General features: G+C 38.0%; 2 protein-coding genes and 1 long non-coding RNA gene across 3 annotated transcripts; 2 read left to right on the top strand and 1 right to left on the bottom strand.

Moving 5' to 3' along the window:
• The first annotated feature begins 5,499 nt into the window (after positions 1 to 5,499).
• LOC142597638 (uncharacterized) lies at positions 5,500 to 11,189 on the top strand. The gene has a single exon (XM_075732511.1). It carries the CDS (start codon positions 6,481 to 6,483, stop codon positions 8,368 to 8,370), a length of 1,890 nt encoding a protein of 629 aa, XP_075588626.1. The 5' UTR covers positions 5,500 to 6,480; the 3' UTR covers positions 8,371 to 11,189.
• Positions 11,190 to 12,554: 1,365 nt separating this feature from the next.
• On the bottom strand, positions 12,555 to 14,653 carry LOC142597640 (uncharacterized). The gene is made up of 2 exons (XR_012832318.1): positions 13,348 to 14,653; positions 12,555 to 13,284 (listed from the first exon to the last, which is right to left on the bottom strand). It is a non-coding gene; the product is annotated as an uncharacterized LOC142597640 (long non-coding RNA).
• A 642-nt stretch (positions 14,654 to 15,295) lies between these two features.
• LOC142597639 (uncharacterized) lies at positions 15,296 to 16,839 on the top strand. The gene has a single exon (XM_075732512.1). It carries the CDS (start codon positions 15,344 to 15,346, stop codon positions 16,823 to 16,825), a length of 1,482 nt encoding a protein of 493 aa, XP_075588627.1. The 5' UTR covers positions 15,296 to 15,343; the 3' UTR covers positions 16,826 to 16,839.
• The last annotated feature ends 1,824 nt before the right edge of the window (positions 16,840 to 18,663 follow it).

Genomic DNA, 18,663 nt, shown 5'->3' on the forward strand with positions numbered 1-18,663 from the left:
TAGTGTGTCAGCTGTTTCGCTGCTAGAGCTGAATAATGTCATTCATAAATTCCGTGACGGCAAAGCACCAGGCTTCGATGGTATATCACCGCGAATTTTGAAAAATCTTTGGCTCTCTTTTCCTGACCTGTTGCTCGCTTTATATAATGCATGTCTTCGACTAAAATATGTACCGTACCTGTGGAAAAGCTCGATTATTCGTATATTACCGAAACCAGGTCGTGACGACTATAGCAAAACCAACGCTTATCGACCTATTGGTCTGATTTCCGTCTTGGGTAAAGTATTGGAACGAATAATGTCAATACGAATCACCAATCATCTTATCAGTAATGGCCACATGTCAGATTATCAATATGGTTTTATAGCTGGCAAATCTACTGATCATGCATTACTGAATCTACACAACGACCTGGAATCAGCCATCACCAGATTTAAGCACGTCTGTCTAATTTCGCTCGATATCAGAGGAGCTTTTGACCATACGTGGCATCCATTTATCATCAATCAATTGATCAATTATCGTGCGCCAAAATACTTAATCCAGCTGATTGATGCATACCAAAACGATAGACGAATCACAGCCAGTTATGGAGGCGTCACATGCAACAAGACGACCAATAGGGGAACCGTTCAGGGTTCAATTCTGGGGCCATTGATGTGGAATCTGGTGGTGAATGATCTTCTCCGCAAAAATTTCGGTCTGGATGTGAAAATTCAAGCCTATGCCGACGACGTCACCATGGTCGTGGCCTGTGATTGCATCAAATACATGCCGGTTAAAATAAATAAAATCCTGGAAATGGCCGCCAGCTGGGGACGTAAATGTAAGCTTACATTTTCCGAATCGAAAACCAAAATCATGTACGTTTCAAAGAAAATTGCACGTCCAATATATCCACCGGTAAGAATGAATGGCGCAATTATTGATCCAGTGAAAGAAACAAAAATTCTTGGCATAATAATTGATCATAAGCTTGATTATCGGCCTCATATTAAATATGCCATCGCCAAAGCCACGAGAATTAACAGAGCTGTAACTGGTATCGCTCGTAAGTCGCATGGTCTCAGCCCTCAGGTGCTAAGAATGATATACCATAGCATCACAGAGCCAATTATGTCTTATGGTGCCTTGATTACCGGTAGGGCTGTCAAATATCAGCATATCCAAAAGATCCTCAGACAAATGGTCACACCAATGGCACAACAAGTTGTAAAAGCATATAGATCGTCTTCATACATATCGGTTACAGCATTGGCTGATTTCACACCTATCGAATTATTCATTGGATTCAGAGCAGCAATAGCGACAGCAAGAACAACAGGTCAGTATAAATATAATGATTTACCAATTACAGTAGATATAAATGACGATCTCAACATCAATACAACGAGCAAAATTACCACCATCATCAAAGAACCATCAGCATCACCACCGCTTAGAATCATAATTAAATCCATCAAAACAACAATGGGCGTCGGTGCTGCATTCATGATTTTTAACAGCAATAATATTATTGGCGTCAAACATTATCGTCTTGCTCCTTATTGTATGCTACAACAAGCTGATCTCTTTGCCATAATGAAAGCAACAAATTGGATAAATGAAAATAGCAACAATCAAACGGTATATATCATCACCAACAACATAAGCACGGTACAACACATCAATCGTATTGACAGGAAAAACAGGCAAAGATTAGCAAATGAAATAATCGACAAATCCATTGATAATATTGTGATCGCCTGGAACAAAGTGGATAAAGCTGAACCATGGTATCACAGGCTCAAAAAATATGCAAAAATAACAGCCAACAACCGTTCACGAGATTACGACTACACCAGGATGCCCATTAGCTTCGTCAAAAAATATGAACACAACAATATGATGATAAGCTGGAACGATAGATATTTAAGAGATCGATTTGGCACAAATATCAAAAAGCTATGTCCGAATCTACATGACGCACGTAAGTTCGTCCCATACGTTAACAATTTCGTCACCCAGACGTTAACTGGTCACGGACAATTTGGTGCTTATCTATCAAAATTTGACATATCGAATGACAAAAAATGTTGCTGTGGTTTCCGATTTCAATCAGTTCAACACCTCATCAATGATTGTCAAATGTTGAACCATCTAAGACGTGATTATCGAATTTCAATCAATAGTACCGACGATGCCAGGGAAAAAACCAGGTTAACAGCAGTCTTTTACGGTAATATTGCAATGTTTGCTGATCAACATAGAAGATCAATTCATCGTTTACATCCACCGTAATCATATGAATATCATTAACCGGTATTGCATCGTGGTTGCCAAATATGCTCAGCTAATTTGATTACATTGCATGGCGTCTGCTCACCGATCTCCGGGACCACGCCAAACCGTCACGAGCATAGCTCGTGAGGTTTGGCTCGAAGCTCACTCCTCCAGGACCACCCGCCAAACCGTCACGAGCGTAGCTCGTGAGGTTTGGCTCAGAGTTCACTCCTCCGGGACAGCGCCAAACCGTCACGAGCGTAGCTCGTGAGGTTTGGCTTGCGGACATTACCTAACCTAACCTAGCCTCTGCTAGGGAAGGGATGGTATGGTATCTGCTTGCAAACATACACACAAGATTTTATCCAAACACACCAGAATTTATCCACACACACACCAGTTTTTATTATGTTAAACACACCCACATAAGATACAACATCTGTAACAGACTTCTACATACACACACAAAAACACTTTGCAGCAGTACCAAATTGACATTTCCGGGTGGCTCCCGTAAATCGCTATGTCAATTAACCAGCGGAGGACCAGGACGTGAAGCTCGACCAAAACAACAGCGTGACCACACATACACAACAATCATTACAAGAATTAATCCACAGTAATTTAATTTAATGTTCCACACAAACAATGGACACAACACCTGTTACCAGACCCTACACTCACACATAGAACACAACATAGGGCCACTTGTGGTCACGCGCACCAACAGTCCCAGGGTGGCCCCCGTAAACAGCCACTGTTGTGTGCAGTTGCCTAGTAATCAAAGTATTAACGATTCAAGCTGGAGCAAATCAAAATCAACATGAAACGGCATCTCATCATATTTGGCCATACTAGTCAACAACAAAAACAACATTAAACAATAGCAACGTAATTTATCGTCTGTTCCAACACAGCAACGTAAATCGATGAAATAATGTACCGGTAGTCCAAAAACAACAACAAACAGCGGCCTGCATCCTTCTCACAGCTTTCCGATCCATGATCCATAGTATAAGAAAATTTTGAAAAAAATCAACAGAAAACAACCGGATCAATGGTAGTGGCACTTCACAACAAAAGAGTCAAAAAAAATAACGGCATGTGAAGTATTAACTTCACATGCAATTCCATCATTGAAGTCTGTTCCAATAATTTGAAACGTCTATGGCTCATCCAATGGTATGTTTCCCGCCACATAAACGCAACAGACTATATGGCCTAAATATGGTATAAATCAAGTTAACATATGAACAAGTGCACAATGATCATCATCATAAAAATTAATAATATAGTATATATCATATTTCTGCGGCCCATCCATTTGAATATATCCGTCATGGCCAATCATTGGGTACCATCAACAGCAACAACATACGCCCCATCAAATCGAACAAAATACTTGCAGGATTTACAATTAAAAAAAAAAAACAACAGAAATTAACAATCAATATAATTATGACAAATAATAACAAATATCACCGGTATTGGAACGATAAAATCAACAGGTTAAAAACGAATACGACCACCATATAAAACAACAGAATCAACAAGAAAACAACAGTATTCAACATTAATTGACTAGAATCCTAGAGAAAAATAAAAAACAAGAATCAACAGTATTTATAATTATCAAAAATAGTAACAACATCACCAGTATTATAAAAACGATAAAACCAACCAACGAGAATATAAAACCGAAAAATCAACAAGAATAACCAACAAAAAACCAACAGTATTAATTAATTTAAAATCACCATGGACGAAACCAACAAACAACTAAAATCAATGATAAAAAAAAAGAAGAAAAATCAACAGTATTTAAATTCAACGAATAATAATAATTACCAATGAAAACAATTATAAACGACCACAATCCAAATCAATAATTTAAATAACAAGAATCAACAAATAATCGGCAACAACGATAACAATAACAATCAGCATAAAACCGATAATTTAAAATCTGAAAAATAAAATCAACAACAACAAGAATCAATAATATCAACAAGTAAACAACAACACTTACCAGTATTCATTTGACAAAATAACAACAACGAACGAATAGAATCAACAAGGCACCGCCAACGCATAAGAAATATTCTGTAAAGAAAAATCAATATGGTATACAATTAATTATAATGATTATCAACAATATCACCGGGCAACAAATGATGGTTTTGACGATTGAAAGAAATGATACAACCACATAATGATGACAACGATTCTAATGGAATATCATAGACTGATCTCGACACCAAACAGCACGATGATATATGAATATTAAAATGGAACACCAAGAATTTACCATCAACATTGGATATGGCTGGCAGAACCACAATACAACACCAGTAGCAACAACGAAACCAAAACCAGCATGGCAAAACATGACAATGGCGTTTTGCAATAATCATGACAACTGAGTGGCATTTACAATCAACAATTAATCATACAGTCAACATTGAACGAAAAAAAAAAAGAAAAATTGGCCAACTCACTAGCAAAACAACGTAAGTCATGCAAAAATCTTAGTCCATTCATAACAATGTCAATGTACACGCATGCACACAAACAAAGAAAACAAAGAAAACAATCTTTTCTTTTTGGCGCCAATTAACGCCCAACAAATAGATCATGAAACAAAAATCCATTTTCTTGTATACGAATTGACCATTATCAGACATAGTTTTTACTATTTTGTGTACCACTTGTACATCGAATACACCACTAGGACACAAAAACATGCTACAAATTTTTCAATATAAAAATCTTGATGAAACAAGCAATCGTTGCGATTTACAACGACCTAGTGTTGTGATGAAAGACATTTTTCAATCTTTGATTTTCTCTCCCACACACCGCGTCATATTGTATCCAATCTTGTCGATTTTCATCTTTGTCGTTTTCTTTTTCATTTCTTCACGACAATCATCGACACATACACCATACAAAACACACATTCATTTACACAGCCATCTACACACACGTCTTGGCCCGTTGGCTCAAACATGTCACAATACATAGGACACACAGGGTCTTTCTTTTCCTTTCCTTTTCTTTCTTCCCACACATACAAGAAATGGACACATTTTTATTTTTGGAATCATTTTCTTTATTCAATTTTATTGTTGTTTTTTTTATTATTATTTTACTTATGTTTTTTTTTTTCTGATCCATTGATATCAGTCTTTTATTTGATTCTGTATTATTTTTGAGGTCCTTGGTTTGGCCATTTCATCTCGGCTCAATTTCATATGTTTACTTTTTTTCTGATTTCATTTTCATCCTTTCATTCATCTTGGCTCAAATTCATTTGTTCATTTTTCTGCTTCAATTATCATCTTTCATCAATTGGCTTTAATTTTCATCAATTTATAAATCATTTTTCTTCAAAGACCCGGCTTACAATTTCATCAAGTATATCAGTTTATCACAATCATCAATCAATATCAATCTTTGCTGTGATCAACATTTGAAATCATCTGGCTCAAACTTCATCAACCAACAATCGTATGTCATTATAATCACATTATCCATTGTTTATTACACACATCACAATTCAATTGATTACACTGACCTTGTTTACATTCCATCATCATATTATTGTTTACATTAATACAAGATCACTGACACCATCATTATCATCAGGTGCCCACACATCAGCCATTCATCGATAAAACAATTAATTCTTTGGTAAATACAATCATTGTACCGATATTTTCATATCATTGATCAATTTGGTGTCAAAATTTCACATCTTATTGCACAGTTGATCTGTTTCATTGCTATCAATACAACACATCATTTTCATTAAGCACATACGATCAACACCATAACAAATAGTCAATTAGCTTTCAATACAATTTTTTTTTTTTCTTTTTCACACATCTCTTTTATAACCCATCAATTCATTGCATTTCTTCATCAATAAATTTATCAATATCATTTGTCTAAAACAATCTTTTTAAACACATTGGTGTCTGTCTTACAATAAATATTTCAATAAACAAACAAAACAAAATTTTTCAAATTACATAATCTCAATCATTATTATTCAATTTAATAAACAATTATTTCACCATAATCATTACATTCATTTAATCATCTTACGTGCAAAAAAAAAAAACAAACACACAACACTGGCTAAAAAAGTCGTGAAAGTTACTCACACATCAACCCTCCAATCGACACTTAGTCGGTCAAACACGTCATCACCAATGGAGAATCCATCTGATGATCGAATGGATGACGGCGATGAAGACCACCCAATGTCTTACGAAGAAGTTACACAACCAAGAAACACAAGACACAACACAACATCACAACCAGCTACATCTTCCAATTACATTGTAACAACAGTAAACACCACAATGCCACAACGACACACAACAAGAAGTACTGCTGCAACAAGTCATGCACAGCCACCAATTAGCACTGTACCATCAACATCAGCACAATACACATATCCACAATATATATCTGTCACACAACCAGATACATCATCAAATCATACTGTAACAACAGTGAACACCACAATGCCACAACGACACACAACAAGAAGTACTGCTGCAACAAGTCATGCACAACCACCAATCAGTACTCAACCATTCACATCAGCACAATACACATATCCACCATACACACAACCGAATATGCCACCAACAACTGTCTTCATACCACCACCACAAACACAGTTTTTGTCACAGCCATACACATACCAACAGTATCAAGTGCCACCATATACAAACGCACTCTCATTGACTTCCGGCAACACAAACGCCAATCCAATAAGTGTTCAAATACCATTAATATCCAGACCATCCACACCATTGAACACAACATCATCACACATACACACAGCCATACCATCACCATTGACAACCAGAATCACAAGACACAAGCCATCGAGCTCGTCGGATCAAGCACTGGATGCATACGAAGACGAACTCCAATATCTCAACGAAACACTGGCTATGGCCATGAGCCTAAAGGGCAACATCAACAGTGCCAGCAAAGCCAAGACAATTACGGCATTAAAAATCGCCATAAATCTGTATACCGAAAATCAAGCTCTCAAAGAACAACTGTCGGCCAACACAAAACGTAAATTATATACGGGCGATGAGGAAGAAGAAAGCGTCTTCAACGATAACGAATATGGCCAAAACACCATCACCGAAATGAAAACGTGCCTGCTTGATCTAAAGCATAGTGTAAAAAATCTTACAGATATTGTAATGAACAAACAAACCAGCAATAATATCGTCAATACAACAACAAAGCCGATCTCATTTGCTGATATATTAAAAGAAAACAAAACCACAGCAACACCCAAACACCAAACAGTGATATCCATCAGAGACAACACCGATACCACCACCACAAGAAAAGTGCTGTCCGAATTAATTCAACCGGCAAAACAAGGTATCGATGTCACAAATGCCCAAGGTCTCTCCAATGGGAAAATGATCCTCGATTTCCGTGATGAAGACAGCAAAAACAAATTCAACACCATCGCAGCCTCCACCGCCAATATCATTGCCGAACCACCAAGAAAATTGACACCAACAATCATGTTAAAAGGCGTAAGAAAAGATATCGACAAAAGCAAAATACCAGAAATGTTTGCTAGTTTTAACCATCAAATAGACATATACGTCTTAAGCAACGATATCGACATTAAAAAAGCAGTTCAAATTGTAAACGAACGTACAAATTTTCGCAACCGCGATAGATTGATCAACTATGGCATCACCGTAGATCCAAAAATTCGAGATATCATCATCAATGACATGGGTGGCAAAATAATTCTCGATTATTCAATGGTTCATGTCGAGGATATGTCTCCTCTACGACAATGCTATCGATGTTATGGATTCAACCATAAAGCAGAAAAGTGTCAATTAAAACCAGAAGAGCAGCTATGCTTCCACTGCGGTGGTCGCCATAACTACAACATCTGTCCAAACCAGCATTGTCCACCACGATGTGCCAATTGCATGAAAACCGGTGTCAAAGAAAACATAAATCACAATAGTGTCAGCAAATCCTGCCCAGTCTATACTAGAATGTTAATGAGAATCGCCGATAAAATTCAATTCAATTAATCATTCCACATCCAACAAGGACCGTATCTGCGTGGCACAAATCAATTGTAACAAATCACCATCAGCTCTGACACAATTTCTCAAATTCTGTGACGAAAGAAATATCGACATCGCCATCATCAGTGAACCACCATTACGCAACAATTTACCATCAATCAACAAGAAATTTAATCCTATGTATGCCATCAATTCAAATCGACCAACAACAAACAACCGACGAGTAACACGACGAAGTTCACGTATCAATCAATCGACATCCACCAGCCAACAATCAAACAGTGATCAACAACAGCCTGTTCGTGCCTGCATCATCACATTCAACCCAGCCTTACCATCGATAATCATTTCACATCTGTCAAACACCGACTACATTGTTGCCAACATCAACGACATTATCATCGCCTCAGTTTACTGTGAGCCAAATACCAGCATCAACGACACCTTAAATTGTATCACACAAACAGTCAACCATGCCAACAACAAAAAGTGTATAATTGCTGGTGACTTCAATGCCAAATCCTTATACTGGGGCTCGGACACCACTGACGATCGTGGTCAAGAAATCATGTCAACAATAGCACATCTCAATCTCAACATCCTAAATGAGGGCAACAAACCAACGTTCGACACTGTACGTGGTCAACGACGTATTCTTTCATTCATCGATCTTTCACTAGTGAACAACAACATAATCGACCATATTTACGATTGGAAAGTGCATGATAATGTCCATCTTAGTGATCACCGACCGATCACATTTATCATCACCGATCAATACATCAACAATCAATACGACAGATCAACCACACGTTGGAATACGTCAAACATCGATTGGAACAGTTGGAGCACCGACATTGAACAGCAACTTGACGATCACAACATTACACCAGCGATAATCAATAACATCAACGATCATAACGAATTGGATATAGTTGTCATAAGAATCACGAATTTCATACAACATGCCTGTGATCAACATTGTGGGAAATACCGAAACAAAAGAACAAGACCAGCCAAGTGGACCAACAATCAGTCGTTAAAAGACATCATCAACAAACAAAAATCAATATACAGAAAAATTCGTCGTTGCCATAATCCATTTGCAATCGAAAGATTAAAAAACGAATATTTGATTGCTAGACAACAATATCGAGACTTGGCACAGTCACTTAAGGATGATGAATTCAACAGATATCTCAACGGCTATGGACCAGAGAACTGCTACCAGAAGGTCTGCCGCTTGTTAAAAAATAACGACAACATGGTCGCACGTACCATCGAAGGTACATACAACCCGATCGACTCAACCACCAAATTAGTCGCATCGCTTTTCCCAGATGATGATTTCAACGACAACGATGAGCAACAAGTCATTCGCCAACATACCAACAAGTGGCTTAGTAAAAATAAAAGCAGTAATGGCATACCACCTGTATCAATCCTCGAGCTAAATAATGTGGTGCATAAATTTCAAGATGGTAAAGCGCCAGGCTTCGACGGCATCTCACCAAAAATCGTAAAAAGTTTTTGGCTCTTCTTTCCGGATATCATGCTTGCCATCTACAACGGGTGTCTTCGTCTAAATTATGTGCCATATCTGTGGAAAAGCTCAATCATCCGAATATTACCAAAACCTGGACGTGATGATTACAGTAAAACCAACGCCTACCGCCCAATAGGTTTAATCTCCGTCCTAGGTAAAGTGCTCGAACGAATCATGTCTATACGTATTACCAATCATCTCATCAACAATGGTCACATGTCACATCATCAGTACGGCTTTATGGCCGGAAAATCAACCGATCACGCATTATTGAATTTGCATAATGACATCGACACAGCAATTTCAAAATTCAAACATGTATGCTTAATATCATTAGACATCAGAGGTGCATTCGATCATACATGGCATCCTTTCGTCATCGACCAAATGATTAAATACCGCACTCCAAAATATCTCATCCAATTGATCAATGCGTACCAGAACAACAGAAGAATAACGGTTAGTTACGGCGGCGTTACGTGCAATAAAACAACCAATAGAGGTACTGTTCAAGGCTCCATTCTTGGTCCATTAATGTGGAATTTAGTGGTAAATGATCTTTTGTGCAAGAATTTTGGCTTCGACGTTAATATACAGGCATATGCAGATGATGTTACCATGGTCGTCGCGTGTGATTGTATCAATTATATGTCAATTAAAATCAACAAAATACTGGAGATGGCAGCCTGCTGGGGACGTAAATGTAAATTAACATTTTCAGAATCAAAAACAAAAATTATGTACGTATCAAAAAGGATTGCTCGTCCCATCTATTCACCAGTGAGAATGAACGGTTCAGTCATCGATCCAGTAAAAGAAATCAAGATCCTGGGCATAATATTTGACCACAAACTCGACTATCGACCACACATCAAACACGTTGTATCAAAAGCAACAAGAGTAAACAAAAGTATCACTGGCATTGCCAGAAAATCATATGGTCTGAGTCCTGCAGTCCTGCGCATGATCTATCACAGCATCACCGAACCGATTCTGTCGTATGGCGGGATTGTCACCAACAAAGCAACAACATACCAACATATTCATAAAATATTCAGACAACTTGTCACACCGATAGCTCAACAAGCCACCAAGGCCTACAGAACTTCGTCATTCATTTCCGTCACCGCATTAGCAGATTTTCCACCAATCGAATTGTACATCAATTTTAGAGCAACAGTTGCCACAGCAAGAGTAACAGGTAAGTACCTGTACAATGATCAACAAATTCAAGTGGACATAAATGACAACCATAACGATGATCCATCAAAAAGAATAGCAACAATCATCAGAGAACCATCAGTATTGCCACCAACAAGAATCATCATTAAATCAATCAAAACAGCAAGAGGAATTGGCTCAGCTTATATGATTTTCAGCAGCACAAACATTACCAGAATCAATCATTTCAGATTACCGTTATATTGTACGATCCAACAAGCCGACCTTTTCACCATCTCAAAAGTGTTCAACATGATACAAGAAAATCACATTCATCATACTGTTTATATCGTCACAAATAACATCAGTACGGCTCAGCATATCGGGCGACGTGACCGGAAAAATCGGCAAAGACTGGCAAATGAACTTATTGACATGGCTTTGACCAATGTAATAGTCGCCTGGAATAAAATAGACAAGAATGAGCAGTGGTACCAAAAGTTGAAAAAATATGCCAAAAGAACAGCAAACAACAGAACAAGAGAATACGATTATCAAAGGATGCCGTTAAGTTATATCAAAAAGTACGAACAAACAAAAATGATGATCAACTGGAATACCATGTATCACAGAAACCGATTTGGCACCAACATCAAACAGCTGTGTCCAAATGTACATGATGCCCGGAAATTTGTACCGTTCATCAACAAACATGTCACACAGACTATCACCGGTCACGGCCAATTCGGCGCGTATCTGGCCAAATTTGGAATATCAAACGATAAAAAATGTTGCTGTGGCTTCAGATATCAGTCGGTACAACATCTGATCAACGACTGCCAATTGTTAAACCGGCTAAGAAATGATTATCGATCCACAATCAATAATACAACCAACCCGAATGAAAGAACACGACTAACAGCCATCTTTTACCAGAATATTGCCATTTTTGCCGACGAACACAGATTATCGATTCACCGGCGACATCCACCATGATCAATTCATCGATTCAACTTATGGCCACTGTCCCGGTATTGATCACAATGCAACGCTTAGAGCTCATCATGCACAGCAACGTATGGCAGATCTCCGGGACTCCGCCAAACCGTCACGAGCGTAGCTCGTGAGGTTTGGCTCGAAACGCACTCCTCCGGGACATCGCCAAACCGTCACGAGCATAGCTCGTGAGGTTTGGCTCGATGTCTTTACCTAACCTAACCTAGCCTTACTAGGGAAGGAACTAGGTACGGTACTTGCAAACACATCCACACACGTTACACACCTACTAGATTTTAATTGTTAGACACATCCACTGGACACAACATATGCAACAGACGTTCATTCACACAAAGTACACAAATGCATTACCAGATGGCAGTGTCAGGGTGGCCCCCGTAAAAAGCTACTGTCCATCAACCACGGAGGAGTGCGTTTGCCAAGAATCGTGTTCACCGCAACAACATGACCATCAACACAACAATTAACCAGACAACACACACAGTAATTTAAATCATTGTATAGGAACACAAACAAGAATTACAACAATGTAACAGACGTTCACTTACACACACAAGAATACAACAACAGGGATACATGTTGGTCATGTGCACCGACAGTCCCAGGGTGGCTCCCGTAAACAGCCACTGTCGTGTGCTGTTGTCGGGTCATCACAAGAATATTGAATTGGTCAAATGTCAAGAATAATTTATGCAAGATGTCAACAACGCCATCCCCTGCTCAAACCAGGTCTACTATGCCGGTTCACGATCAGCAACGACAAACAAGAAATATAAACCAGATACAACATCCCAACAAGAATTCATCAACACAGATCTGTCATTATCAATTTCGATCCATCCAACAACGAACGAAATCATCACACATCCAACAGTTGGTTCCCCTACAAGTGAACGAAAATGGCATTACAAAATTTGATTCAAATATACATAAAAGTCATAATAATAATTTCAAAAATTGACATCGGCAGAATCGACAAACAAAACAGCAACAGTTGAATTTCCACCATCCATTCGTCACCAGAGTATCGGCATCATGATCATCGATTAAATATTTAACAAAAGTCCAGTACCAATCAATGAATAATAATGTATGGAATAAATATATCACAGATACAACTGGCATCGAAATCTCCATTAAGGACGACCACCATTGAAGCAACGAATAACGACAGTCGATATTTCTTACCAGCACTAGAATGATAAAAACAAGAATTAAAATCAACGAACAACAAATCAAATATCACAGATAATCACCGGTCACTGGAATTTCCGTCCGGACAATCACCACCAAAGTAACGAATAACGATGATTGATATTCCAAACCAGACTAGAACATAAAAACAAGAAGTAAAAATCATCATCAACAACAACACGATTCAACATATCACAAATAAACTTTGGCCATGGGAATTTCCAACTGGACGATCATCATCAGAGCAACGATTGATAAAAATCGATATTCCGGACCTGGGGAAATAAAAACGAAAATTATAAAAACCAGCAACATAAAAACGACAATTTTAAACATGATACATTCCACCAGTATATCAACACAGTGCTCGTATTCTTTTGGAACCATATCTCGAACAATTCAATTGGATGGCTAATTGGAGCCAATCTTCGATCAACAACAAACAACAACAAGTCAAAAATGAGCAGAAAACAAAATGTGGCCAAGCAGTGTGAAAATTGACGCCAACTCATCATTGAACAAATTGTAAGTCATATTCATGCACATTAATCGATCACAACAAAAATCAAAACACAACACAAACAGATGTCTTCATCACTGTCAACAAACACACGCATGCACAATTGACAGAAAATATACCGCCAAATTTGAGCCAACAATAGAAAGATCAATCGACCCGACGTAAAAACTACGTTTGGCGCCATTATCTTTAGCATAGAAATATGTAGACAACGCCGGTCGACATACGACACTTGACAATCACTGAGTTACATTGCCACTGTACAATGATAGATTTTGAACATTATGAACGACCAATAGATTTCTTTCTCGTAGTTTTTCCCCTCTTTTTCCCCCTCAATAACCGATAAAGCATTACGAACAGTGTAGGGAATTGATTTATCAAATGTATATAAGTCTCGACAAATCTTCAGATCATCAGTTCTCGCAGCCTAGTGAGTTATGCTGTCAGATATATCGACGACCAACAACAAATACAAATCAATCATCGATCACAATTTTTTATTTCATTCCATTTTCATTATTGTGATCATAAACACACCAAATTTTCTGTCTTTGATCGAACACAAACAGACACACACACTTTCAAATCGCATACACACACACACATATTGGCTTAGCCAACACACCAGATTCCATTTTATACATTCTATTCCATTGGACACATACACAAACACTGGACACAATTTAAATTAATTGAAATGTACTTTTTTTTTATTATATTTTTTATTCTTTGTTAGTTTTTATTCTTTATTTTATTGTCTGTTTTTTCCTTTATTTCCATTGATCGATTCCATTTTTTCCTGGCCGATTTGTATTGCCATTTTGAATGCCTTGATTGGCCATCGCCGATCTGTTTTTAAAAGAATAAAGTTCAGTTTAAAAAAAAAAAAAAAAAAAAAAAAAACCTAACCTAGTTCCGAAGACCTAGTGTTATGCTGCCAATCAATGCACAACATTTGTTTTTCATCAATTATCATCATTTTTATCAAGTGAAAGTTGCCATAGCTTGGAAGAAATTTCGTCAAAACACACACCATATCAACAACACAACACTTCGATACACAGGACACATTGTTTTCTTCTTCCACACTTTTTATCTTGTGTCTCTTCATCTACCATCGTTCCATTTCATCTTCTTTGCTTCAAGGATAATTTGCGGCAATCTTCCATTCTTCCATCCATATTTGTGATTCAAGGACGCTCAGTCGTCGGGTATAGATGGGTACCGGGAAAAAGACCATCACCAGCCGAAAAACGGTCAAAGTCAATCGTCCAACCAACAACAACACTGACGACGACCGATCCACTTTTCCATCACCAACCATGAGTCGGGCCTCCAATGATGATGAACGTATCGATAATGGAATCATTATAGACGATGATGATCAACCAATGTCGCATGTCGAGATAGCAACAACATCGGCACAACAAAACCTGAATCAACAAATTACAGTTAGACAACAACAACCGGTAGCTACAATCGGCAGTTTCGCAGGTGGGCCAATCTATAATAATGTAGTGTCCCAATATCAGCCTATGAGTCAATTTCAAGCTATGACCACGGCTAGTTATCAACCGCCACCATTTTCTCAATATGGCTCGACATCATATGCGTATACTCCATATCAACAATTACAAATCCAACAGCCTCATGTATCTGCGCCAATAACAACAAATCATGATTTACAGAATTTCAATTTTGTTATACCAAGACAACCTCAGGCAACTTCATCAAATAATCGATCATATAAAATATCAACAGCGGTGAAAACACCAATAACTACAACAATTTCTAGATGCACCACACCGATTGGGGATGATAATAAACAACTTGCAATTAATGATGATTTGGCATTCATAAACGATACCTTGAATATGGCTACAGATTTAAAAGGCAACATTACAACAGGTAACAAACATCAAGTTATCGATGCTCTAACTAGAGCCCTAAGATTATTGGCCGAAAATATGGAATTGAAAGAACAATTAAATACAGCTGGTAAACGAAAACGATACGATACCGACATGGATCCAAGAGATGAGGTGATGGATGACGATAATGAGTTTGTTACCAAATCGGAAATGAAAAAATATTTTGGTGATATCAAAAGAAGTATCAACAGCCTGTTCACGGCCATGACCAATAATAAAAATGACAACAACAAAAATAATAACAATCAAAATAAAACAATGACATTCGCTGAAGCATTGAAAGAAAATAGAAATACAGCAACACCCAAACATCAAACCGTTGTTTACTTACCAGATAATGAAGATACGGCCGTCACTAGACAAACTTTGGCTAAATTGATTCAACCCGCAAAAGAGGGCATAGCTATGACCGATGCAAAAAGCTTGTCCAAGGGTAAGATGATTATCGATTTTAAAGATGAAGCGAGCAAAAGCAAATTCGATTTATTGGCTAAAGCAACAAAACGACTAGCTACTGAGCCGCCGCGGAAGTTATCTCCCACGATTTTGCTAAAAGGTGTGCGTCGTGATATTAATAAAGATGAAATTCCAGCTATGATTAGCTCATTCAATTATCCTATCGCTTTCTACACCGAGACAAATGGACTGGACATCAAGAAATTAGTGGCAGTAGTGGCTGAAAGGAAGAATTTTCGCAGCGAAAGATTGATTAATTATAGCTTATCGGTGGATCCTAAAATTCGTGAAATAATTATCAATGAATTGAATGGGAAGATAATACTGGATTATTCTTTGGTACATGCTGAAGATTTGTCCCCGCTCAGGCAATGTTTCCGATGTCTCGGGTATAATCATAAGGCTGCTATCTGTCAACTGAAACCGGAACAACAAATTTGCTTTCATTGTGGCTTACAACATAAATTTGACGACTGTCCGAATAAGAGCTTTCCACCTTCTTGTGTCAACTGTCGCAAATCCGGAATAAAGGATAATGGTCAACATAATAGCATTAGTAAATCGTGTCCAATTTACCATAGAATGTTACAAAGAGTCGTTGATAAAGTTCAATACGTTCACCATGGATAGAGAAAATCAGCCAAATGCCCAACAAGTATATATCAAAATAGCACAAATAAATTGCAACAAATCACCGAGTGCTCTTCAACAGTTTTTATCCTTCTGTGACAAACATAAAATCGACCTTGCTCTCATTTCTGAACCACCTATTCGCAAAAACATACCAAACATTGACAAAAAGTATCGTCCCATGTATGCGACAAATTCATCATCATCCAGCGTTCACCAAGTGTCAAACAGTCTCACTGCAAGTAGCATCGACCAAGTATCTAGTGTGTGGCAAACATCAAGCAATCATCACGCATCTCATCACATTCATACAATGCAACAAGTGTCTATTAATCAACAGTTGCTTAACCATCTTCATGCATCCACCGTCCATCTAGTGCCAAATTTTAATCAGGTGTCTACTTCATCAAATGTGCCAGTCAATTACCAAGTGCCGAGTATTCATCTTCCGCCATCTAGTGCCCAACAATCAACATATGCCCATACGTCCCATGATCAACATGTGCCCATTACCATTCAGCCACAATATGACAATCATTCCAACAATAGCCAATCTTCCAATGACCAACAAACAATCAATGTCCAACAAAGATCAGACAATTCATCAACATCAACAACAAGTCATCCTGTCCGCAGTTGTATCATCATCTTAAATCCATTAATATCACCAATCATTATTTCTTCTTTATCGAACGTTGACTTTTTAGTGATTGAAACCAACAATTTTGTCATCGCATCTGTATATTCTCAACCAGTTGAATCAATTGAAACCACAATCGATAATTTAAATAATTTAACTGTATATGCTGGCAATAAGAGAATGCTGATTGGTGGCGATTTTAATGCAAAGTCAACTTTTTGGGGTCCACATAACGATGATAGAGGAGAGCAACTTCTATCGGCAATTATCCACAATGATTTGACATTATTAAATGACGGAATTAAGCCAACATTCGACACAACCCGTGGCAATCAACGATTATCTTCATACATTGACTTGACAATAGTTTCACAGAATATCCTCGACAACATCAGTGAATGGTCAGTTATAGATGATATATACAACAGTGACCACCGACCTATTTTAACCATCATCAGCAATACCAACATCACATCCACCACAAACAGGTCAACAGTGAAGTGGAACACTAACAATGTCAATTGGCTTGGGTGGTCAACTGCAGTTGGTGAAAAGCTGAGAGATTTTAACATTAGTGATAATGAAATAAATAATATCGACAATCAACAACAGCTTGACTTGACCATCGCCATCCTCACCAATGTGATTCATCAGTGTTGTGATCGATTCTGCACCAAATACATTGATAAAAGGACCAGGTGCGACAACTGGCACAAAGATGCTCAGCTAAAACAAATAGTGACCAAACAACGACAAATATATAGGAAGATCCGACGATGCCACAACCAGTTCGCATTACAACGATACCAACAAACTTATCAGCAGCTTCGACACCAGTACCGATCCCATCTTCAGAACCTCAAGTATGATGCTTTCAATAACGACATTAACGGGGAAGGACCTGTGAGCTGTTTCCAGAGGGTCTCCCGGCTGATAAAGAATAGTGGCCACATGATTTTTAAAACCATCGAAGGAACAACGGATCCAGTTGAATCAACAACGAAACTAGTCGACACCTTGTTTCCGAATGATGATCCAAATAGCGATAGTGATGTTCAAAAGTCAACAAGAATCAGTGTCAACAGGTGGCTACAGAGAAATAATAACGTCAGCGCTCCACCACCAATAACCATACAGGAGCTTCATAACGCCATTATCAAATTCAAGGATGGAAAGGCGCCTGGTTACGACGGTGTCT

Source organism: Dermatophagoides farinae, chromosome 7, assembly GCF_024713945.1.
Source record: "Dermatophagoides farinae isolate YC_2012a chromosome 7, ASM2471394v1, whole genome shotgun sequence".
In the NCBI taxonomy this organism is placed as follows: domain Eukaryota; kingdom Metazoa; phylum Arthropoda; class Arachnida; order Sarcoptiformes; family Pyroglyphidae; genus Dermatophagoides; species Dermatophagoides farinae.